This window comes from Alternaria dauci, chromosome 1 (genome assembly GCF_042100115.1).
Source record: "Alternaria dauci strain A2016 chromosome 1, whole genome shotgun sequence".
Lineage (NCBI taxonomy): Eukaryota > Fungi > Ascomycota > Dothideomycetes > Pleosporales > Pleosporaceae > Alternaria > Alternaria dauci.
Genome location: NC_091272.1, coordinates 3,165,535 through 3,189,538, shown reverse-complemented (window position 1 = coordinate 3,189,538; position 24,004 = coordinate 3,165,535). Strand labels below are relative to the sequence as shown.

At 52.9% G+C, this 24,004-nt stretch overlaps 6 protein-coding genes across 6 annotated transcripts; 5 read left to right on the top strand and 1 right to left on the bottom strand.

The window, feature by feature from the left end:
- Positions 1-4,495: 4,495 nt before the first annotated feature.
- ACET3X_000988 (uncharacterized protein) lies at positions 4,496-7,014 on the top strand (the record flags this gene model as incomplete). The annotated part of the gene is made up of 5 exons (XM_069448344.1): positions 4,496-4,852; positions 4,902-4,929; positions 5,005-5,690; positions 5,741-6,534; positions 6,645-7,014. 5 exons carry the CDS (start codon positions 4,496-4,498, stop codon positions 7,012-7,014), a joined length of 2,235 nt encoding a protein of 744 aa, XP_069311230.1.
- A 923-nt stretch (positions 7,015-7,937) lies between these two features.
- On the top strand, positions 7,938-9,215 carry ACET3X_000987 (uncharacterized protein; the record flags this gene model as incomplete). Its single annotated transcript, XM_069448343.1, has 6 exons — positions 7,938-7,981; positions 8,066-8,138; positions 8,194-8,276; positions 8,326-8,920; positions 8,981-9,112; positions 9,183-9,215. 6 exons carry the CDS (start codon positions 7,938-7,940, stop codon positions 9,213-9,215), a joined length of 960 nt encoding a protein of 319 aa, XP_069311229.1.
- Positions 9,216-9,435: 220 nt separating this feature from the next.
- Positions 9,436-10,062, bottom strand: ACET3X_000986 (uncharacterized protein; the record flags this gene model as incomplete). The annotated part of the gene is made up of 1 exon (XM_069448342.1): positions 9,436-10,062. One exon carries the CDS (start codon positions 10,060-10,062, stop codon positions 9,436-9,438), a length of 627 nt encoding a protein of 208 aa, XP_069311228.1.
- A 438-nt stretch (positions 10,063-10,500) lies between these two features.
- Positions 10,501-11,483, top strand: ACET3X_000985 (uncharacterized protein; the record flags this gene model as incomplete). The annotated part of the gene is made up of 2 exons (XM_069448341.1): positions 10,501-11,190; positions 11,250-11,483. 2 exons carry the CDS (start codon positions 10,501-10,503, stop codon positions 11,481-11,483), a joined length of 924 nt encoding a protein of 307 aa, XP_069311227.1.
- A 2,110-nt stretch (positions 11,484-13,593) lies between these two features.
- Positions 13,594-15,209, top strand: ACET3X_000984 (uncharacterized protein; the record flags this gene model as incomplete). The annotated part of the gene is made up of 7 exons (XM_069448340.1): positions 13,594-13,696; positions 13,743-13,785; positions 13,839-13,903; positions 14,006-14,084; positions 14,153-14,173; positions 14,483-14,524; positions 14,668-15,209. The coding sequence occupies 7 exons, from the start codon at positions 13,594-13,596 to the stop codon at positions 14,705-14,707; spliced, it is 393 nt and encodes a 130-aa protein (XP_069311226.1). The 3' UTR covers positions 14,708-15,209.
- A 5,179-nt stretch (positions 15,210-20,388) lies between these two features.
- Positions 20,389-21,955, top strand: ACET3X_000983 (uncharacterized protein). The gene has a single exon (XM_069448339.1). The coding sequence runs from the start codon at positions 20,548-20,550 to the stop codon at positions 21,466-21,468; it is 921 nt and encodes a 306-aa protein (XP_069311225.1). The 5' UTR covers positions 20,389-20,547; the 3' UTR covers positions 21,469-21,955.
- Positions 21,956-24,004: the final 2,049 nt, after the last annotated feature.

The window sequence follows — 24,004 nt, the reverse complement described above, 5'->3', positions numbered from 1 at the left end:
ATGGGAGGGGGAAGTGATCTCGCCTTGGAAGCTACTTCAGGCAGACATGACAAACCGCTATGCTCGTGCTCAAGACAGCCGGGCAAGCAGCAATAATGACCAAAGGTCTTGTTTCGGCACATTACTTCTCCGAGTTGCGATTATAAGGAATGCACATATGGATGCATAACCATTCACATAAGTCTGCATCGTGTCATGCATCCCGTACCTTGGTGTATTAGTCGAGGTGATATACATGCCCACCAACCGCCTGGATGCGACGAGTCGCCCAGACGTTACGGAACGCGTCGTGCCGGGCCAATATTCGGTCCTAGTAAAGCTAAATGACCGAATCGTCTCGCCCCACGGTCGTACGGATGGATGGGCGTATACGACGGAACGTTTACGATAAACGGCGAAGAAGCACAGGACGAGTGTTTCGTTCTGGAACGTGTGGTGCTGAGCGGGAACTGTGTGGCAGGAAGTAGTGGTAGCCGGAGTGGGCGGGCGGCCGCCACAACCGTAGTAATCATACGATGTGGGTGAAGTTGGCCGGAAGGAGGTCAGCGCATATGTATATCAGTGCACACACCTTTTGATGATGACTTACACCCATTTCCACAGCCAGCCGCCAAATCCACGATAAAAGGCGTCCGGCATTGCCTGGAAAGGGCATAGAGCGGTGATCATCTCCTTGTCGCTGCTTCCGCGGAGCTTTGGAAGGAGTTATGTGACGAGAGTCGAACAGCCTAGCTTGATATAGCTTGATATAGGCAGTGGTGTGGAGACTGGGTTTGAAGAAGGGAGGGAGGGAGGGTACGCAAACCGAAATGGCGTGCGCCTGCTTTCGGGACGGGGAGCGTCGCTGCTGATCGTACATGCGTTGTCCGCGCTGGAATTTGGAATGCGGACGGACGTGTGCCTGGTTTCGTGATTGCGCGGCCTGGGTGGCTGCGGCAGAGGTTGTAGACCCTGCATATTGTCGACTATGGGATGTATGTATGTATACACATCAGGTGGACGTCCATTTCACGACGGTTGCCATATGTCAACACGTTTCAATTTCACGTTCCTGATATCGGGACATTTGAACAACTCGCCCAGTTCCTGCGGCTCGTATACGGTAAAGAAATATACCTTGCCCTATAGGTAGACAAGGTCATAAGGGCTTGTTGTGCAGAAGGATCATCCAAGATGGTGTTTGATAATGATTCAAGACCACTATCGACTATCGGATCCGAGTTGTGCAGTCGCGTTGTGTCGGGGTACACTCTTCGATGATCCCGGCAGCGCTCGCTCCAGCGGTCAATACGAAGGGCGGACCGTTGCGTGATTGTCGTGTCTAGATTGTTTCCCAAGTGGCTGCAAGCAGGTTATCTGGTCGCCGAGTGCTGATGATTACAGCTTGGTGTCCCGGAGAACAGGCACCGATGGCCAAACCCCGAGCAGCTGCATGCCCAGGATCCATGGTCCACCGAACAGCTCGGAGATGAGATTGCTGTTTCAGGAAGGAACGACGTTTCTCGGTCAATAGGAAAGGCACTATGATAGCTCAAACAGTCTCACGGCCTTGGAAACCTCCATGACTACGTACCATATAGGATTATGCCTAGTTTGGGTAGTCTGGGTCTCGACGTGCCACCTGAGACGACTCGACGGCTGATTCGCATGATAGATACAAGTGGAGACGATCGGTAGTGTTTATGGCAGGAAGGCAGGCAGTAATGACGTTGATGCGAGAAACATGACACTGTAGGATCTCGCAGGGATGGACTGCAGTCGCACATGATGCATCTGGCAGAAGACTCCAGTTTTTTTTTCTCTAGGCTTACTCAGTGCCAGCAGTAGTTGAACCTTCATGGACAGAAGAAGACTCACGGGGAGGCTGTCAGCAACGTGCCAGAAAGCGTAACGCTCACGAGACACACTCTGGAGGAGACAGACGTCCTCGGGAGACCACGGAGCATTTGGAAGTCAGCTCTTGTTCCATGCCGATTCTCTGGGTCGTCTGTTTGGAAATGCGCACAACCCTGCCAGCTACACGTGGGTCCTCTGCCGCGGAATGGGGCATCTCCAACTCACGCGCCCTTGTGCGACGAGTCGTCCAATCTGGGCCTGCTCTTCCTTCCACGACGGCAAAAATGCTCGGCGGCCACCCCACACCCTACCTCAACTTCTGCCGTTACATCCAGCCCATCATTCGCGGCATGCAGGACGCAAGCCACCGGCACACGCAGTCCACGATTGGCATGCCTCAGGCAGCTCTGGAGCTGCGACAACGCCTGCGACAATGGACCCCCCAAAGGTTCCGCCGGACGTCGCACGGCATATCTAGACCCGTCAGCCTATGGGCCTCTTTCAGCTGCGAGGCAAATGAGATGTGGTGTCAATCATCCAGAGATCCACCCAAAAGGCCCGCCGCTCGCATGACGCACAGCGACTGCACGGTCGCGTCCCGCTCTTTCGCTCACTCAAGGTCCACCAGTCAGCTGCAGCCGGATTCGCCATTAGAGTATCCGCCATCTACCAATGCTGGTATAGGGCAGAACACGACATCAACCTCTCCCAAGGTCTCACTTACTGACTGTCAGCGCCCATGACGATATCAAATCCTGCCCCGCCTTGGTCAAAAGTCTGCAGTTGCTGCGCACAGGCCCGGCAGACGTCTCCTGTTGGTCACTCGTGCATGGCACGACACAGAGACAGTTACCTCATCGTGCCTGCAAGGGAACCAGTCTGAGAGTAGAGGAAACGCGTTTTCCATACCACTTTCCCCCAAAAGTGCCCGCTGCCCGCCTTTCGGTGCTGGGCGACAGAGGGCAGATGAGACGATCCTCATCAGGCCACCTAGCTCTGCATTTGCGCGCCAATCTTCCCGCGGTATGCCAGCAGCATCGCCCAGCGTGCAGACTGCCGTGGCGCCTCCGTGCCCTGGGAGACGCAGGCATCCAAGAGCTACCATTGTCACGGGACAGGGACCCCGGGCTGAGCTCGATGCTGCTGATAGTGGTTAGCAGGCAGGGCCGCCATCTTCTCGAAGCAGGCTTTATTCTCCCGTCAACGGCCTTGTCGACTCAGTGCGAAGGAGCCGGTGGCGCTTCACGGCGGGCTAATTTGTGGCCGCCCTCGCTAGCCGCGTTTGTGAGATGAAATATCAGATTGATATTCTACCCCAACAGGCACCTTTTGATGAGGCTTGAAAGTCCAAAGGCTGCCACAGGGCAACCGCACTGCATTGCATCGGAGCACTCCCCACTTCAGGAGAGTGGAGTTTGCGGCAAAGTTCATGGATATACCGGCCCTGCCCTATACTCAACGACACCCTCAGGTAGTCTCGAGTAAGGGCATTCGGTGTGTAGCGCATACGAGTGTGTGCACTAACTCTGGAAGCCGCTTCCAGAGCAGCTTCACATTCAGGCCCCATTCGCTGACGATTGACCTAGCCCCATGTCTTCTCTAAACGCCCCACATGCCTCACCACCTTTGGTGAAATCGGGGCCGGTGCACATCATGTCCTAATTTTGTGCTTGCCTCCTGTTAGGCTGGGTCCGTCTAATGCAAAGGCGATCCACGACCTGCCTCGAGTCCGTAGCTGACTGAAGGTTATAGTCGCCGTGACAGCACGCCTAAGAGTAGTTGACAGGCGGGATCAACGGCGAGGATGTGTCAAAATATGGACCTGTACGGCATTTTTGGGGCGACTGTTCCGAACAGACCCCCTTGGATTCTCCCCAGAATTCATTCCATGTGGATGCTGGTGAGTGGACCAGTTCGCACGGTGATCAGGAGCGATCAAACCTGGGATCGCAGAGGGCGTCCTGCACGGAGCTAATCCATGGCTGCGCGGAGGGCGGAAGCGTTTAGGTGCACGGCCATAGCACAGCGGCCTGAGAGACAACTCAGCGGCGTGCGGCTTGCTTTTTCCCCTTCACTGCACCCCGGCTTTAAAATGCAGACGTTTGATAAAAATTGAGACTATCCATTCCTGGCATTGGACATTGCTTCTTTGTCCGAACTAGACACAAGCCTCTTGTCACGGGCTGACTGACTCTCACACAACCTCTGCCTGCGGCTGCTGTGCTCTCTCTTCCTCGACGTTGCCCAGTTTCAGTCTCAGACTGGCACTGCACATGCTTCCATCATCCGCAATTGTGGTGCAGGGGACCGGCTTGCTCCTTTGTGGACAAGACTCTGGTCAGTCGCATACTTATTCGAGGCCGCTTGGTCCTGGTGCTAGCTGGGGCCAACACCCGCGCGCCCAAATCAGCGTGCATTGAACTAAATCACGGCTTCGATCCTGCAAGCGTGCTTCTACAAGTATATCCCTCCAAAATCCCGTACCTGGCGCCCGAGCCATTGTCACACCCGTGGACACGGCGATCGACCTCGGACCCTTGCAACTGGATGACGTTGATCCTTTTACGGCAAGCTTTACCGTCCACGGCTCACCAACATCTACCAATACAAACAACCTACACACTCCATCAATTTTCTATCATCCCCAAACATCCTAGGCATGTCTGGATACTATCCTCCTCCAGGGCACACCGTTCCGCCTCAGTACTACAACCTCGACCCCAACGCGATCCCTAATTCCAACATTCAACATGCCCCACCAACTATAATCTCACATGGCTCCTATGCACCCAGCTTGCCGGACAATCCGTTTCAACCCGGTGTTCCTGGACCGTTTGTGCAATACGAGAACATTGGTCAACCAAACTATGTTGACCAGTATGAGGATGTATCTGGCCCCATGGGTTCAGCGCATGGTGCTAATGGCCGCGCACGAAGAAGGCCAGCGCCTGGCGAAACGGTGAAGCATCGCAGAACACGGAGCGGATGTTTCACGTGCAGGCAACGAAGAGTCAAGGTATGCGCACTCTGCCTCGTGGAATAGAGACTTGACTGATAGGTAACAGTGCGACGAAAACCATCCTGTGTGCGAACGTGAGTATCCGCCCTTGCTTTCACACACACACACACACACATCCAAGAACTGTATAGTCTGACGTGTTTTGCTAGGGTGTCGCAAGGGGAGTCGCGAGTGCATCTACCCAGACTCACAGTCTAGTCAAAAATCGACCCGCAGCGGGTCAAAGTCGGGCAAGTCTGCAACCGCTGGGGATCAGTCGTCGCCCGAGGCCCATGAAGGAGAGGACAAGGAGCGTCTTCCTGCGATCATGGACGAAGACGAAGAGGACGACTACATTGAGTATGATGATGACGATGACGACATGTCGAAGAGTCAAGACGCTCGCGATTCTTCACATACACCAGGCTCTTTCCTCGATCAAAGTACGTCGCCATCCACTGAAGCATCGTCGATACCACCCACGGTAAGACCACCCATGTCTCGGAAAGGCAGTGCGCAAACGGCCAAGGGTCCTTCGGCTATGGCGCGAGACCTTCAGTTTTACTTGAACTACTTCCGGAACCACATGAGCGTACATCATTACTCTCTGAAACGCGATACGCACGGCTTCCTCAAAGGCGACTTCTTGAGTTGGGCGACCAAGTTTGAGCCTCTGAAGTACGCTGTAGCTGGCTATGCAGCGTACTTCCACACACTTGCGCAGCCTGATGGTCGCATGTCCACCTTCCTCCAATTCTACAATGAATCTGTTTCGCGCCTCAGGATAGCCATCACGAAGAACAAGAGGCAGGGGCTCGCAACATTTTTGACCATATTACAACTTGCGAGTATCGAGGTATAGAGCCTTGCAGAGGACGAATTTCTTTGTGCTGACACCGGTTTCAGGAGATGCTCGGCGACTGGGTCAATCTTATGGGCCACCAAAAAGCTGCTAATGAAATGCTCACTCGCCTGTATACGCCAGAGACGATTGTCAAGTCCGATTTTCTTTGCAAGGTACTTCTTTGGTACATTCGATTCGACCTGTTTGTTGGCTTCCAGTCTGGCGGTGAAGCAGTGCTTGGTCGCGAGTGGTACGAGGCGGTACACGAATGCTACGTTAAGAAAGTTCGTGACCAGCCGGATGACATTGGAATGCTTTACGAAGAGCGCTTTGCGTACTCGCGACTGGTAGCGAAAGACTCGAATGACCTGTTTGCGAGAACTGCCAAAGGGCTTGTCAAACCTCAGGATTTCATGACACAGCTACCGGTCCTAAAGGAGAGGGTGGAGTCACTCCGAAAAAACCTAGGCCCCACGTTGACGGATCCTAGTTACAAAGTCCATGATATCCCCGGAGAGCCAGCGCCGGAAGACTTTGTTAACCCCTACGAGCCGGATGTCATATGGGGTGGTCCGCTGTGGACGTCAAACTACCTGCAGCTGGATTTGTGGGGCATCCAGTTCATGTTCACCATCTCGTCGTCCATGGCCTTGAAGGTGCCTCTTGATCCAGAAGTTACAAAAGAAGCCTTCAAGGCGGTGCAGGTCTTTGAGGCTATGTGTGCGTATCCGGATGCGCCCCCAGGCGCACTACTCGAGGCACAGGTCAGTTTCGCGATTGCGACTTTGTTCCTGCCGAAGGACCAGAAGACTGTGCAATGGCTTCGACGGACGTTTGCAAAGATTGAATCAGCAGGGTATGTGGTATCTTTTTCTTGTGCAACAACGGGCGACTAGAGCGTTCTGTTGTAGGCACACGCTGTCGAAAAGAAGACTTTTTCTAAACACGTACTAACATGAGTAACAGGTATATTTATTCTGACGTTCTTCGAAACCGCATGCTCGAATCCATGGGCCTTGGTCCGTCCGACTGGTGGCTCCCCAACGACGAGGGCTGTCCGCCGATAATCCGATCCATCAAAGACTTCATCAAAGACCGCACACAAGCGCCTAAAGACCAAGTTTCGGACGACCTACGAGAGATGCGAGGGATTTTCAGCTCCCTGACCATCTCGGACTCACCGCCATCTGATAACATGACGGTAACGAGTGCCGATGGCTTCGGCTCAACATATGGTTCCCCGGACTGGCAGTCATCGGGGTATGGAAGCGACCGCAAGTCGTCAAGTGCAGAGGCTTATCCGCCGGGGTCACAGCAACAATATGTTGTGCAATAAGACTCCTGGCGCGCAAGAGATACTGAGTTATTCAAGACGTTTGCATAGGACATGCGGACTGGTGTCCATGATGCGCAATGCCACGTCGGCAGCGCAGCGCATACGCCCACGTTCCTCAAACCACGGCTGTGCGTATGACAGTAGAGAGCATTTTCTTATCTGAAACGCTCTATCAGCCCTGTCTTGCCACGATCCACAGCCGAGGTGGCCCTTGGAGAGGCGTCGTGTGTTACGTTGTTCCACCGATATGGCCTGGCTTGCCTTTTGGTACCACGGCCGCCATGTACAGCATGAGATTTGCGTGTCTAGACGCCAAGGCAGGTCAAGACCAAAGAGGAAGAATAGAGCGACGGACAGGGAATGTCATGTGGTGTAACGTTTGTCGGTGTTGCTGGGCCGCATGTTAGTTTCAACGTCGCATGCAGATTGGGTGTTTGCTACGTTATGGACGGAAGCACGGAGTAGCAGAGGCGGACGTGATGCATATGGAGGGAAGGTTTAGTCGTGATGGAGGAGGGGACCAAGTTATCATGCGGACTGCTAGGTGAGCACGCTGTCACTGCAGCGCATGGTGGTTCACATGCGACATGCAAAAGATAAGTTCAATAAGATGGCATACGATAGCTGTGCATATGATAGCCGTACAAGCCATGCATGTTATCAGGGTGTTTCTGAGTGAAGTTGGGGCATGCCTAATTCCGCTGCGGCGCAAGTGGAGAGCGTTGGAGATGGCCTGAAGCAGCCTAGTGTACAGGGATGACGGGTGGCCCTGACAGCAGCGGGCAGCGGAGACACATGAAAGTCGCAAGAGCACGTCAACCACGACGACGAACACAACAACAACCACACCAATAACAACGACGACGCCCCGCCAGAAGACACAAACAGGGCCCTGAGACACGTGACACACATTCTTATCCGCCATGGAGAACCTCGGAAAGATCTCAGCGTTCGGAAAGAACATCTCGTATGCTTTTTCCCGCAGTGTCGACCCGCGAGCTGCGCGACGGTCGGGTACGAGGTGGGAGATGTGCTGACAAGGCTTCTGCAGCGCTTCCTTTACGCCGTGGGCCGCCAGGACGCAGCAATATGTCAAGGAGCAGGTTGGCAATGTCGAGGACAAGGTGTGACTTCCCGCTGGCAGCAACCCTTGGGCAGCACTGATACGGGCCTCTGCAGACTCAACTCCCCCCGGACTACATCGAGCTCGAGAAGCGTGTGGACGCGCTGAAGAAGGTGCACACGACGATGCTGCAGGTCACGTACGCCGGCTCCTCCCCCAATGTGCGAGCACTTGGTCTGACTGCCTAGCTCACAATACGCAAACGAAGCCTACGACTACCCAGCCAACATCCGCGAGTCCTTCAACGACCTCGGCCGCACCGTCTCGGAGAAGGTCAGCCTCCTCTCGAGCGCCACATCGCCCGCCGAAGCCCAGGCTGCCCTGACGGCTCCGCCCTCGGCAAAGCCCCAGCCCAAGACGTTCAACCATGCCATCGCCCGCGCCGCCCTCAACTCGTCGCACATGCTCACCTCGGAGCAGACCAGCTCCAGTGAAGACCCCCTCGCCACGGCCCTCGAGAAGTACGCCATTGCCAGCGAGAAGGTCGGCGAGGCCCGGCTGGCCCAGGACGCCCAGATCCAGAGCCGCTTCCTGGCCGGCTGGAGCACCACGCTCAACACAAACATCCAGTTTGCTACACGTGCCCGCAAGGCAGTCGAGAACGCGAGGTTGAGTCTGGATGCGACCAAGGCCACCGCAAAGGGCCCCGCTTTCACTCTGCCCGGTCAGGCTCCAAAGACAGGAATGGAAGACGACATCAGTGAAGAGGCGAGGGCCAAGATTGAGCAGGCTGAAGATGAGTTTGTTGGCCAGACGGAGGAGGCCGTTGGTGTCATGAAGAATGTACGACCATAGCCTCCAGCCCTGATGTACTGGCACCCAAACACTAACCACAACCCACAGGTCCTCGACACCCCCGAGCCTCTCCGCAACCTCGCCGAACTCATCGCCGCCCAGCTCGAGTACCACAAGAAGGCATACGAGATTCTGTCGGAGCTAGCACCCGTCGTCGAGCAGCTGCAGGTCGAACAGGAGGTGCGTAGACATCAGTCGTCGGATTACTAGCATGTCTTCACCGGACCCGGCTAATCTATCGTACTCATAGGCCAGCTACCGCAGGGCTCGTGAGGAGTTGTAAAAGGCCTCTGACCAACGCGGCCAAGCCGAAGGAAAGATTCGAGACAAACACTAGCTCAATTTTGGTCACATCGCAGTGTCGTCTACCAACGTTGTTGGTGGTGGTTTACTTCACACTCGCACGGCATCTAGTTTACTAGCTTAGTCAATCTCTTGTTTGTTCAGCCATTCCACTCCTGTGACGCTACATGTCAGCACACCGTGACTGTCGTATCAACATGTTATTGAAACACTCCACTCTCATCTCTGAACTCTGCCGCCTGCCCCCGAGCAAACTCGGCCATCTTCTCCCTTTCGCCCTCTTTTCCCTCGTCGTCTTCTTGAGCCGGAATGTACTTTCTCATCACGTCTTTCACATAGTCTTCTGGCACACCCAGCTTCACAGCATCGGCAATGCCCTGGTTCATCCTGTAAATATACTCCGCTCGCGGCTTGTCCGGCGTGACACGCTTCCTATCAATGTAAACTAGCATGTCCTCCTTCTTTTTTGGACGTTTGCTCGTATCAACTTTGTGCTCTGTGTTGGACGACCAGAAGTCACATTCTAGCATCTCTTTTGTGTAAGCCACGGGCACGCCTTCGTTCTTGTCTAGTCTTTTTTCGTCTTCTGCTTCGAGCGAATAGACTAGACCAAAGACTACGTTGTCGTGGGGAGAGGTAGATGTGTTCCGGTTGTCGTCGGTTACTTCGACGACGTTGGCGTAGCCGCGGTCATTGATTATCCAGCGGTAGTTTCGTAGGCGGGCGACGCCTAGGTACGTTGACGTTGGGCAGCGCGTCGTCATTTGGTGGAGCCAGAGATTTGAACCGTAGCCAAAGTAGATTGTGGGGGAGGCTGAAGATGCCATGGGTAGTTGAGGGCTGGCTATGTTGGAGTTTGTGTAGATGATTTGAAAATTGAAATTGATTTTGGACACTGAAATTGACGTGACTCCGTGGTGTACTTTACGGTTGGTCCAGAGTGAAAGTGGTAGACTATGCCTTTCTGAGCCGAGGTTCACGGATTACATCATTCGTCCGGCGTTTTCGACAAAAGTTATTGGAAAGAATGCGAGGTACGCCTGACAGCTTGGCGGATGTCTTTCCAAATACGTCTGTTGTACTTGGGCACATACGTACGTTCCTGTCCTCGCGCGGCTCACAGTCCAGCGGCTTTACTGGTAGAGCGGGAGTTTTCCTCTAAAGGTACCCCGCTACACATTTTAGCTAGCTTTGACACCCGTCTACAACAAAGCGCTACATAGCTACACGCTGCGAGGCATTGAACGTGTAGTGATCACGGAAAGATGCCTTACTCTCACCACAGCCATTCGGGTCAGTTCTGTGGACATGCGCAGAACACGCTCGAGGAAGTCGTCCAGGCGGCAATAGCCAAACGCTTCCAGACTTTCTCCTTGACGGAGCATATTCCCAGGCCGCTCGAAGACTTCTATCCTGGAGAAGCCGACTCTCACACTGCGCAAAGTCTTGCGAAGCTATTCGATGACTTTATTGTCGAAGCCCATCGACTGCGAGACGCGTACTCGGACCAAATCCAGATACTCATCGGCTTCGAGACCGAGTACATCCGCCCATCTACGCTGCAGCTCATCCGCAGCATCCTCGACAAGTACACGTTTGATTTCTTCATGGGCTCTGTCCACCACACGCACACGATACCAATCGACTACGACCGCGCCATGTACGAACAAGCTCGAGCCAAGGCAGGCGGGACGGACGAGCGCCTCTTTGAAGACTACTTCGACTCTCAGTACGAGATGCTCCAGGAGCTCCAGCCGCCAGTGGTCGGGCATTTTGATCTTATTCGCCTACTTAGCGATCATCGCGACGCCGATTTCCAGGGCATGCCTGGTGTTTGGGACAAGATACAACGCAACCTGGATTACGTAGCCTCTTATGGCGCTCTTCTCGAATTGAACTCGTCCGGGTTGCGAAAAGGTTTGGCCGAGCCGTATCCGTGCTTGCCCATATGTCAGGTCAGTCACACCGCCATGCGCCCGAGCTCGGCGTTTGACCTTACTAAGATATGTCATAGATGTTCTTGCGCATGGGAGGGGGTTTCGTCATGTCTGACGACAGTCATGGAATCGACCAGATAGGTACAAACTATGCGCGGCTATTGGCTTTCATACACAAGGCAGGGATAGACCGGATACATTATGCTGACCGGGCCGGTGTGCGCAAAGACAGCCGCTTCCCCAATGCGGGCTTCTCTAGTATTGCTGTAACCGACCTGGCGCAATCACTATTTTGGGCGAACCTAGGCTGATGTCGTTCTGCGCCATGGGTAACCCTTCGGTAGTTGGAGGCGCTACTGAAACCCTCCTTGCTCAAGGTTTCGGGTCACAATACCGGAGCCACACTACGAAGGAGGTTTTGTCAACCGTTGGTACGAGTGTACATGCAGCGGGCATTGCCTTTCGGATATTTTCTCGAAGCGAAATCATGCCCTGGTATGGTAATGTGCAGTCGGTGTTTGTCGATATCACTAGTTCAACTGGGGCTACATGCTCTGCTATGACGATGCTGCACTCCAGATGTGTGGAGCTTCTCCACGACTCAGTTGGCTCTGCAAGCGCATCCAAACTAGCCAATGTCAAGCGTGCAATGCTCCCAGACCACGCTGTTGGGCTCCCGGCTCAGCGCACAGGGCTCGCGATCGTCTTCAATCGTAAGTTAGCTGATCAGTGATGGTCTGAGAAGGCATGGCTGAAGCACGGTCAAAAAGACCACGTGTAATGGCCATCGGATTTACACTCTGTAGCCCCACACTACTTGCTCTCTCTCTTACCCTGGTCCAAAATATTTATTCGTTTGCCGCGAGAAGCACGATAACCAGCAATCCTGCATTTGGCTCTCTTGACGAACCGCTGCAAGACGGTTGTTCTCCGGGTGGGCCTAGCACCGTACGGCGGCCGGCTGTGCTCCCGCTACGCCTCTGATTGGCAAACCATAATGGACTCGAAAGCAGAAACATAGCTAAGTTCCTGGGCCCGCGTCTTGCACATGGGTTAGAGGCTTTTTGACGAGCAAAGAAGAAGGGGTCTACAGTTCACGCATGGAAAGTGTGATTTCTCGCCGTAAAGTAGATTGGAGGAACAATTGAGCTATACAAGAGCATGAGGGTTTCGAAACCGCGGAGGCGCATCTGCCAGGGTTGAATGAACATTTTACTTTTCTGAGAACGGTCCTGCGTTCCCTCGCCTGCACGTCACCCCTGTCCATACTTTCTCTCGATTCGCAAATCTGTATGACCGCCACTTGCTTCCTCGGAGTTCGAGGAGAGTTTTTTGCGATGAGGTTCTCTTGCGCCGAGCACAGACCTGATAACTGCCAATTATGCAGGTCCTCGTGTACTGGCGAACCAAAGTCTTCGCATAGTCACTGCAGCAGTCGTGTCCGATTCGACGAGACCGAGTTTTTGCCAGCGTCAGAGGCGCTTTTCTTTTTTGCTTCCGTCGTGCGACCGCTGACGAGATAGGGACCATGACCGGCTTATTTGCGCCTTCCGGCTTCTTGGAAGGGATTAAGGTTCTAGCGCCAGCACCGTGCGCACATTTCATCGTAGTGACAGTCACCGCACTTCGCGAGCTTAACCATAGTCTCTCTCACTGCCCCTATCAGTGTGCAATTTCACACGCAAGGTTTCCCATCTTTCGTGCCCGTGTCAAACTGGGAATGAAGCCGTCGCCGTATGCGACTAAACCCGTGTCGTCACAAAACAAACGTCGGTTGGTGTCCAACTTGGCAGGCCGCTCGGTAGTCGCGGGAAAGATTAGTACGGGTACAACCTCCACCAATGTCACTTGTGGAGCCCCCGATCGCGTGTCAGCTGGGATGTCGCAGATGAAGAGCGGTTGGAAAGGGCTAGACCATCCTTACTTCTGACACTCAAAACGGCCTGAGCTTCGGGCAGGATTCCCCGAGAGACGGTCGCGTTCTGACGGCTGTGGGTCGTACCATACGTAGCCCGCAATTGCCTCGAAGCCAAAGATGTGGGACATGCCGCATATGCGAAGGAGCTAAAAAGTATGCTTGATGCATCCGAGCAGGCCAGTCTGTTGCACTGCTTCGCGGAAACCCCCCCTGGTGTGCTTTTGGTCGAAGCAAAAGCCAGGTAAGTCTAAGCTCAGCTCAGAGGCATCTACGGACCGTCCTGCTCTTCGGTTCACATATCGGCACCACTATTAAAACCTGGGGTCCACCCGCTTCCCGACCTACTCTTCCATCTCCACATATTCACGACTTCTAACAGACGTCCCAGCTCTTCAATCAGTACCAAACAAAGTGTATACCCTACAAATTCTATACATCGTCCACTTTGAGCTTCACAACTCCTCTCCCCGACCGAAAAGAAACCCTCTACCTTAACGCTATCCATGATCGACTCTTGCAGTATGGGCGTAGAAAAGCTCGTTATCAAGCCGGGCAACGGTATAGACTACCCCAAGAAACACGATGAAGTCTCTATGGAGTACACTGGTAAGACTGGCGATCCACCCGATATCAATATCTAACGGCAGTCCAGGATGGCTATTCGACGATGATGCTCCAGACCACAAAGGTGGAAAGTAAGCAAGCCGGCAGAGGTTTTGCTTTGAACGTCTTAGTGACCATATCTCAGATTCGATACTTCCATAGGTCGGGGTGACCTGATTACTCCCATCGGCGCAGGCCGAGTTATCAAAGGTATGTTCTTGCTGCCCGAACCATCCCGAGGTCCTGCTTCGTACCTGGTGCATATGCACTCTAGGAGTCTAGATCGACGTGTCGACTGACACTCATGCATAGGGTGGGACGAGGGCATACTAGGCTCCGCAGAAGCATCACCCATGACGTTGGGAGAAAAGGCAACTCTGATCATAACTCCGTAAGTAATGGCCCAACCAACACGTCTTCTCATGCCAGTGCACTGTGCTAACGATACGTGCGATACAGTGATTATGCATATGGTCCTCGGTAAGTCCGATTTCCGTTTCATACAGCCTGTGACCGGGACGGGAATTAGCAAGGCAGGATGCTACCGGAATACACACGCCACTATGGACACGGCAGCCACATGGAGACAAGGACCAGCACGGCTCACGACGTTCCGAAAATCCTTTGAGCCATCCTTCACCGAACTTCTCACACTCGTCGACACACATGCCGCCGCAACCGCCAACCTTGTACGACACGAGTGTCTGCAGCCTATGGCGACCCTTGATTCTTGAACTTCGATGACCTGGTAACATGATAGAATGCAAGTGCTGACTATGTGGAAAACAGTGGGTTTCCCGGACATATCCCCGCGAATGCCAAATTGATCTTGTAAGTACTCAATCCCGTCTCGTTTGTTGTTGGAGACACTGCAGTACGCTTGCGACACCTCTCCCCTTGGTTACTAGCTGGTGCCGTTCATCTATACGACGCACATATCACTAGCTGTTCATTGGATGCTAACGCTATGACAGTGATGTCGAGCTCAAGGCCATCAACGGAAAGAAAGCATAGAGCGCTTCGCCTTTCGTACGCACCATAGCGCGCCCATTGGCCACGTTGGTCGACATATACCCCGTTAATACCCGACCTCCGCGGCGTTGGTATATTCATAATTGAAGTCAGCACATGTGGAAACAAGAAACGCCTGTCTGCACCGAAGACCAGCGCATGTGCTGCGCCAATCACTCCAGATTCTTAATGATCCTGCGTATGCTTGCAGACGCAAAAGCTTTTTTGGTTTCCCTGTCCTTTCGGAGTTTGGCGCTTGGTAGAGGTACAAGAGACCAGCAGACTCAGTTCAACCCGAGCTGTCCTTGTGGATGTATAGACCCGGTGTTCGTGGCAGAGCTAAGGAAAGCTCATGTTTTGTATCCGATGAACCATATTCCTGTACACACGCAGCGTTATTGCAGCCTTCAAATTTTGTTTCTCTTTCCTTCTGGAGTCACACCGCTCATTGTTCCTGGCAATGGCCTGGCTGTAGAGCACGATCCGTAGAAAGCTTACGCATTGATCGAGCTCAAATATCCGTCAATCAAAACCAAGCGCTTTGCTTCGTGCTAGAAACATTGTGATGTCCCATTCCCCGCGAACGAACGAGCTTCTCACATGGTACACAGTGACCCATGTTGACGGTTTGCCCCGACACGGGACAATATTCGGCTGAAAACACACACGACACGGCATGAGCCGATGACAAAGCTGTACACCGATGATACTCTCCTCAACCCCACTGGACCACGTTGCCGAAGTCAGATACAAGCCGCTGTCGGTATGCCGAGGACTAGCGGCATGACTCAGATCGCAGATATCTCGTTGGCTGGCGGTTGTGGCGGCTTACATTTAATTCGGCAGATATGACATGCTTTCACCGCAACCTTCCGTACTTGGTTATCAAGTTCGACAGTCGCGGAAACCTTACAACCCCCCTCCCCCTCGCCCCTTTCTCTGCCGTTTCTTGCCACGCGTGGGTAGATGCTGCCACCGGTGAAACCGCATCCTACAGACGTTGTCCGCCTATCTGACCCACCGAGACAGCGCAAGCCGTCGTTAAAAGCATAGCGTCTACCAGAAGCGATAATGTCGACATCCAAGTTCTAGACCTGTAATTCTCATCACGGGCCAAAATTTCCGAACCTTAAAAGTCTACATGGCTTCTCATTGAGACACTTGGCACTTGGCATTGCATACAACCGATGCACGAATTCACCGATCAGGAAGCAAAGTATGAAGCTGTGTAGGAGAGCCTCATCACCACGTATAACCATGTCACAACCTAGGCCTCCCACATGTCAAGCTTACCCCAGGTACCGATCCCGGGCCGTGACCGTTCCACCCATCCTTGAACTTTCCCGGCCGTTCCAATTGTGGAAACGGGTCTTGATTTCCATGAGCGATAATCTTATTTGCATCCGGACGCACATGGAAAGCAAGGTATGCAAAATGGCTACAAACTGCGTATGTTGGATGCATATGAAGTTGGTCGCATGCAGCTACATCATGCACGAGGCGATCATGCGCGTGCGTGGCACGGCAATGGTGCGGGTTAAAGTTTTACGGGATTCGATGCAATACTACTTTACTTCCTATCTATCCCGTTTAGTAGCAAGTGTTTTTTTTTCAATTCCTACGTCGAGCCATTACTTGCGTTCCGCGCGAGCCGCTCCATCAAAGCAGTACTCTGTTGGGAATTGATATGCACGGCTGCTTGTTTCTGTGGCGCCAGCAACCTTGATTTGGTTATTGCGCCAGTGCTGGTCCATGGTCTTGCCATCTAGACATTCAACCCTCGGTGATACTTCAGCTTTCTCGCCGCCCTGAGTAATCTGATCTTCATAGTCTCAAAGGAGACGTAGATGGCCTCGGGAAGGAGCGTGTAGACAAGCTGGTCATGTTAGATGTTGAAGATTGGCGTCATGGCCTCCATGACCTCACTAGCTTAGAGGCGCCGTTGTACACTGCAAGTAGCTGTATGTTCTCGTAAACACTTACCCGAACCTTGCATTATTATTTAGTGCCGCTGCGGATTGAGTGGAGCACTGCGATGTGACACGCGACTGCGAAAGACGGGCGCGTATATGATACCAAAGGAATGGAATGGAATGTCCTCGCATGAGCAAACTTATGACTATTGGTGTGTATCGATGATGGCCAACTGGGTGATACTAGAATTGGTCTCCGACTGTCATGGCTACCTGGGTACGTCCAAGGTCGATTGAGGATGACGTCCAGGCTTACCAAGTTCGACTCCATACATGTCATGCAAGAATTGTATGCGTGCATTGCTCTCGTAGGATTTTCTTCGCGGCGATCACTGCCTCGACCATGCGCTTCGAGTGCACCTGTAGTATGCTAGTATGGTCTTTCAAAGTGCGGCATCTCTGAGTGCCGACCGTTGCGGCCCAACCTACTTCTCCATTGGAGACTGTAGTTGAGAGCACTAGTGCACTCGCCTTTGTTCACAGCCGTTCCACCCACTTAGGTACTTGTGAAAAACGTCTTTCGCATATGGTTCACCGTTCGACGCGCCAAGCAATTCCTCAAACCGCGCGGCTGGGTTGCTATGCAGTGTTTTGCAGACGGAAAAGTGATGCGTGAGAGACTAAACTAAGGACGTACGCCGTATAATAAGCGCAAGAATTGCGGAGCGCCACTATGGCGATCAACCTCTCCCGAACGGTAGAGAGTCCGGAACATGAACCACAATTCTGCTAGGGCATCGCATTCAGATGCATCCAGGTCTCGTAGCGTCGACGTCGACTATCGTACAGTGACAGACGTGTCAAACACTACGATCCTAGGCTAGCGTTGGTATATTTCTGATCGGTTCGTCTCTTCCGTGGAGATGCAATGACTTGATAAGGATCCAGATAACAAAGGAGAACTGGACTGTGCCGAAGGTGAATCCTGGCTGCAACTGGCCCGCATGTATCCGGTCGCCTTGATAACGGCTGCAAAATAATGTGAAATATACCGGCGAGCGGCATAACCATTACCCGCAACAGGGCAAGAGCGACACCTACTGCGTCTGGACGAGTAAGCATGCAGCTTTTTTCAGCTACCTGCAGAGCGGCGTGATATCTGTGACATGAAAACGCATCCGCTCGTTTGCAACGGTTTAGTAAGAGCTAGGCTCTTTGCTTGAACATAACCTCTGAAGAGAGTATGTGATCTTTGTGCCGAGCATCGGCCCAAAATCTTCTTGAATGGTAACGAAGCTTATCTCTCAGGACCATATCTCGCAAACAGGCTCTCAGCCGACGCTGAACAATACGCAATACGGCAAAGGATACGACTGCATGTTTGCTGCGGTCGTGTCTGACATCTAATGGTTTCTGGTTGGCGTGGTTGGAGCTGATTCGAAAGCAGGTTGGCAGCCCGATTGATGAGGTCGCATAGCACATGAGGGCGTCGTTGCTTGTATCCTTGAGTGGGAGCGGATACAGCGGTCGGCCGTTACTGCATTTCGACGGTGTCAACTCGAGCTTGAGTGTGAACGAGAGCGACCAACATATGGTGCGCCGAATAGCGGCCGCTAGGGAGTAAAATGTTCAGAATCCGAGACAGGTATTGCTCCCTGGATGGTCTGTTAGTATATCCAGTATCACATATAGCTGGTGTATCCGTGTTCTCAAGAGCCAGGATACTTTGCATATTGACCAACTCCTAGCGAACTAACGGGAGCTTAATCCGGACATCCCAAAGAGTATTTCCATTGACACGACCGGGTTTTATCCAAACGTGGGGAAACTTGATGTCGGAAAGGGCTTATGCTCATAGCTTGGTGAGGTACACAGTAGTGGCATCTGGGATCCGGCTGCGTCTGGCTTTAACCTGTCGCGCCTTTGAGTACTGGACAGCAGTTGACGGCCGTGATGTCGTACCACAGCTCGGGTGGTCGTGGAACGTTACTCATCGCGTATTCGGGCAAGACACGCTTCTGCTCTAGCCTAAGGCCTTTAGCTCCACGTGTGCCGAGTTGTTTGTGCGCAAGTCATATGGTACAGCTGTGGACCTTGAACTGACGTCGTGACATACGCCGTGCTTGACATAGTAACCACTATGACATTGCCTGCATGGATTCAGCGTACAATCGGTAGCATCAAGCCATGAATTCCCCTCACAAGATCCTAAGCAGAGTAACGAAAGAGCACGAGTCGAGCTGCAGCGAATTCAGGTGGTGTACCATACCTGGGTAGTCAGACTTGCACTGGGGAGGCTTCCGAGTCGACGCGAATCGGATTGAGGAGGCATGCACGGGAGATGCCTTCTTGCGGACGGAGGTCTCGAGGAACATTCATCCTCTTCTAAGAGGGAAAATTGTCTTCAGCTGTACTGTCAGCTGTTTGTTGCGTTCGAGACCCATATGTCGAACAAATACGAAATATGGGAAGCTGTTAGCTGGAGAAGAGCAGATCTTTGACGAGTGGATGTTAGTCACGTGCTGAGCAAAAGTGCCCCACCAAAATTCTCCTCATGCGGCCCTGCCAAAGCGATTTGTGCAATGAGGCGAATGACAACGCCTCTCGACGAGGTGCACAACCGAAGCACAACTATGGACGACTCGCTGGCAGATTGCTCTGCATACTCAGGTATGAATCGCGCCGCCGAGACGGTCCAGTCGTTGGGCGAGGACATTCGTCGCACGCTTCACAGCGCTACTCTCCACCTCCAAGCCAGCCAAGGTCAGTCTTTGTTTGCTTCGATTGAGCGCAATCAAGCGCAACAAAGAACAGAGAGCTGTTATGTGTGGCTGTATTGATCTCATCTTGCACCGCCTATCGTGGGAGGCCTCCGGTTGGCGAGACCGGGAAATGAAAAGTGGGATCGCGGCCCTTCCTCAATGGTTCGAACTACCGGCTTTCTGCAACATTGCGACAGCACACTGACCTGGACCTCGCACATGTCGATGCATGCTCCTGCTACATATCCTTGACTGGTCGTCATCACAAAGGATCGCGCATCTCACTGATTCCAACGAGATCATGACAGCTGTCTTACGACTTGTCCTTGCATGCTGTTTGACTGCGATTTGGCTATCCGACAACTTGTCGCCGATGATGCTATTCTGGAGGGATTGACAAGGCCTGGACACAGCCCCTATTCAAGCTTTGCGAACGGGAGATGTATCGCCTAAGAGGATAGGTAGGCTCGCCAAGCGGACTCATCTCGGGTCTTTACACCACCAACTTGAGGGCTTCCTCATTGCGCACCGTAACAAGGGAGCGCCCAACTTGGTCAACAAGCCAAACAACTGCTTCGCACGTATGTTGTAGTCAGAGTACGACGCGCCCAAGAAGCTGCCTCGTTTTAGCCGAAAATCTTTGCAGCCAGTGCAAGCCAGCAAGACAACAGTGTCGATCGGCGACATCCCTGCCGTAATTTACTCTGCTTTCATACTTTACCCGACATGAGATGGTCAAAGTTACAACAACTGGCACTGTGACTGTCCTGACGATCAGGCACCGTGCTTGGCCGACTCAACCGCCCCTTACCCAGCTCATCCGGAACCTATCTGTTCGCGGCTAGCATGCTATTCCATGCATGTCTTCCCGACTAGTCACGACGTTTGGCCCCGTCCTAGAGAAGGCCATGCCGTGGCGACGACTAGTCCCATGGCGGACGGGCTTCCAAGTGGGCCTGGGCTGCGTGTACTAGGATACAGCCATCTTATTTACTTGCGCATCCCCCAGGTCCCAAACTCCCTTTCTACCGCCCGAGCAAGACTTCGTCACCCACGTTCATTCGCTGAATAACTTCACTCTTTCAGGTGTTCAGCCGACATTCCTTCGATCGCTTTCCTCGAGTCTTCAGCTTTTTGTCCAACTTCACACCGGTCCCGCTTTCCAATAATGCAGCTCATTACCCTCATTTCCATGGCCTCGGCCGTGGTCGCAACCACTTCTGCCGATACCGTGAGAAGCGCCGTCTCTCTGAACAAAGTTTGCGACACAAATAAGCCCCACGCTCGCATCGTCAATCGTTGCGACTACGATGTGTATCTTTGGTCCGTCTACAAGGGCGACGGTTGCCCCAAAGAGGGCATGGTTACCTTGAAGTCTGGCGAGACATACGCCGAGAACTACCCTCCCGCTACTGCCGACAAGACTGGAGTGTCCATCAAGATCTCGAAGACGGAACAATGCAAGGGTGTTGACATTACCCAGCTGGAGTATTACCTTGAAACTTCTGGCGAAGAGATCTACCACAACAACTACCTCGACGTCTCCTACGTTGACTGCGAGGGCGAGGACTGTCCAGCACGCAAGGACGGCTACTACCTGGTAGCAGGTGATCAGACCGGAGTCAATATCGCATCCGCTGCCAACACGTTCTGTCCCATCTTGTCTTGCCATGACGCTGCTTCGTGCGACAAGATCTCTTATGTCCTTCCCGACGACGTCCAGACCAAGGTCTGTGGTCTGGACCAGAGCATGACCTTCTACATGTGTGGTGGAGAGGCGCCTACCGACGATTACGAATCCTCCCCTAGCGAGTCCAAATCTTCTGCTGAGCCTTCAACCAGCTCCACCAAGCAGGCCGAGTACTCCGCCGCAAAGCCTACATCCACCTCCGCTTCCGACGAAGATTCCTACGGCATTGATATCGAGGTTGCTGCTGCTGCCGTCACCCCTGCGCCCGCTAAGGAGGATGAGAAGCCTTACCAGGGACTCACCAAGACCAAGGTTGTCTACGTTACCGCCTACGAGTACGTCAACGCTAAGAGGCATGCCCACGATCACGCCCGCCGTCACCAGCCGTTCCACGCATAAGCTTCTCGTGTCGCTTGTACAACATGGCATTGATCTCAAGGGACTGGTTTCTTCGATAATCTACGAGCCGATAATTCAGGACTCCAATTTCGCGATATACCCAGAAAAATTAGGAAGAGGATATTAGAGTTGATCCAACTCGAGTAATGACAGAGGTAGTCAGTATCGCAAGCCCAATCTATTCATTTCTACACTACGTTGTCGATCCGCACCTGTCATGCTTGATTCTCTCATCTCCAATCCTATCCCACACCTTCCATGCTCTCGCCTCTGTTCTCTTGCGCACATTATTTCTCACGAAGTCACGATACGGGATACCATTTTGGGGTTCTAGTTCTCCCCAGCCGGGCTAGTGGGGTCCATTTGTTTCATTAATTCGCTTCGTCGAGGACTTTGACTCCTTTTTATTTGAATATGGACGTGGGGTTGTATGCAAGGACGTCTTGGCTTGCTGAATTCATTTGTAGCTCAGAAATAAATTCTGTCGCTGTCATCTCGCCGATGCCTTTTGCTTTGTGAACTTCACTAGTTTCGGATGCATGCGTGGCTGATTCGCGTCACATTGCGAATCTCTGTGATTTCAGTGCACTATTGTAATAACAATTTGTGCAGATTGCCGGATGCAGCCTGTTTTCTTTTTGTGTCTCAGGAATCGAGTGAGCTACGTTTCAAGCCGAGTCGTGATGATAAGAATATATTTCGAAACACAGTCGCATGCTTATTCGACGACACTGCGTCCTGATAGGTTTTGGCCACACGATCACCTTGCGCATCACGTCGTGCGCACAAGCCCTTCTAAACTCAGATCGCTCTGATTAACATGGACATTAAGCGGATGCATCAGACCATCCGGTGGTTATCAGCACAAATGTCCGCAAAATCAATTCATGCCGCGAAAATCCCCCCCCTCTTCCAGCGTCACGTATCACCCGCACGAGCAGCGTTCCCAGCACTGACAGCGGCCGGGTCGGTCATGGGCGGCAGGTCGCGCACAAGCCAAAAACAGGCCACGCAGACAAACCTCAGTTTCGAGCCACGGTTGAGAATGCTACCTGGGGAAGGTTCGTATCGCATACCCAGATCTCTGAAATCTGGGCGCTCAGGCCCGGACCTCCGCGACCCGTGAGTCGACATTCATTGCGTCACTCGTTTGTAATGGGGCAACTCCTAGTGCGCCAACATGTGCCGGTGCCTTGCAGTGTGCAGCACCAAGACGGCCCTTGGACGCCGTTCAGTTATCGAAAATGTTGGTCTCTATGTGTGTACTAACGGCAGTCGGGCGTCAGGTGCAAGCCGAACTTACGGAGAACCACATACGCCATCCTCCGTTCGGCCATACAACAAGCTCGCTCGACGAACGATTCGCGCACAAATCAACAGCAGAATTTGTACCAGAATTTGCGTCGTGCAGTAGTCTCATGTTCCAGAACAACACTGCAATCAGTTACTTTGCTCCACGTCGTCACTCGTCCCCACTCATCTACGGATCCACCCCACACTTACGAAGTCCAGCGTTCTCATGTGCCGTTATCGATATCGATCAGATGCATCCCTCGATATGACCCTGCACTAACATACGTCAGCAACAGCGGTGTTGGGCCATTCTACCCGTCGCGGTCCGTGATTTCTGGAGGTTGGGCGAATGTTCGGATGGGAGTAAAAGGAAATTCCGACTTAGCTTAGTGTACCATGACATTGTAGATTGTTGACACCACTTTCGACGGTACTCATCGGTCCTCAAGGCAACTGCTGGATTCTGATTACCTTTCCTGAAGAAGCATGAGGTGGGCGTGCGACGCATGCGAACTAGACGGACAATTCGGCAGAATACAGCGCGTACTTGGAGTACATTAGCGATCTCCCAACGAGCACCATTAGCTACCTAGCGCTACCACCATGACCGTCGTCCCTTAGCAGGTGGCTGTAAAGAAACCATTCCTCTCTACCACTATGGCTCAGCCCTCCTGCATGGGAACCAACGTCTTTTCGAGCAACTTTGCACCTGCCAGTTCGTCTTTGGAGCGTCCACCCACTCCACTGCATCACTGCCTCCAACTACCTCAATGCCCCAACGCCTCTCCCCATCTCTGTCCTTAAACCATCCCAACATGGCCTTAACGTCATTGGCTTTCTTTAGTTCTACCCCTTGTTCCTCTACTAATCGCAGGAGCCGATCACTACCCGCAACGAGTACTAGTACGTCAGCGATGAGCTGAACATCGCGAATCATGGAACTAGTATATTTTCGTTGTAGACAACTGACCACGGCTGCAGTACCTACAAGCCAGATGATGATTGCGACTGACAGATACGTAGCGATTGAATTCATGTGCAGAACCTGAATTCGACGGGATACCAAGGCTTCGACCGTACGATTGGTGTTGCGTTCCACGTATTCGCGCTGTGGAAGAGCTCTGCCATCCCATGTTACTGGTGCTCCCAACACATCTGTACTGTTGTCACCAATCCTTTGGTAGCCAAGTCCGCCCTCGTCTAGGGAGAGACCATGGCTGATGAAGTGCTGGAAAAACGTTTG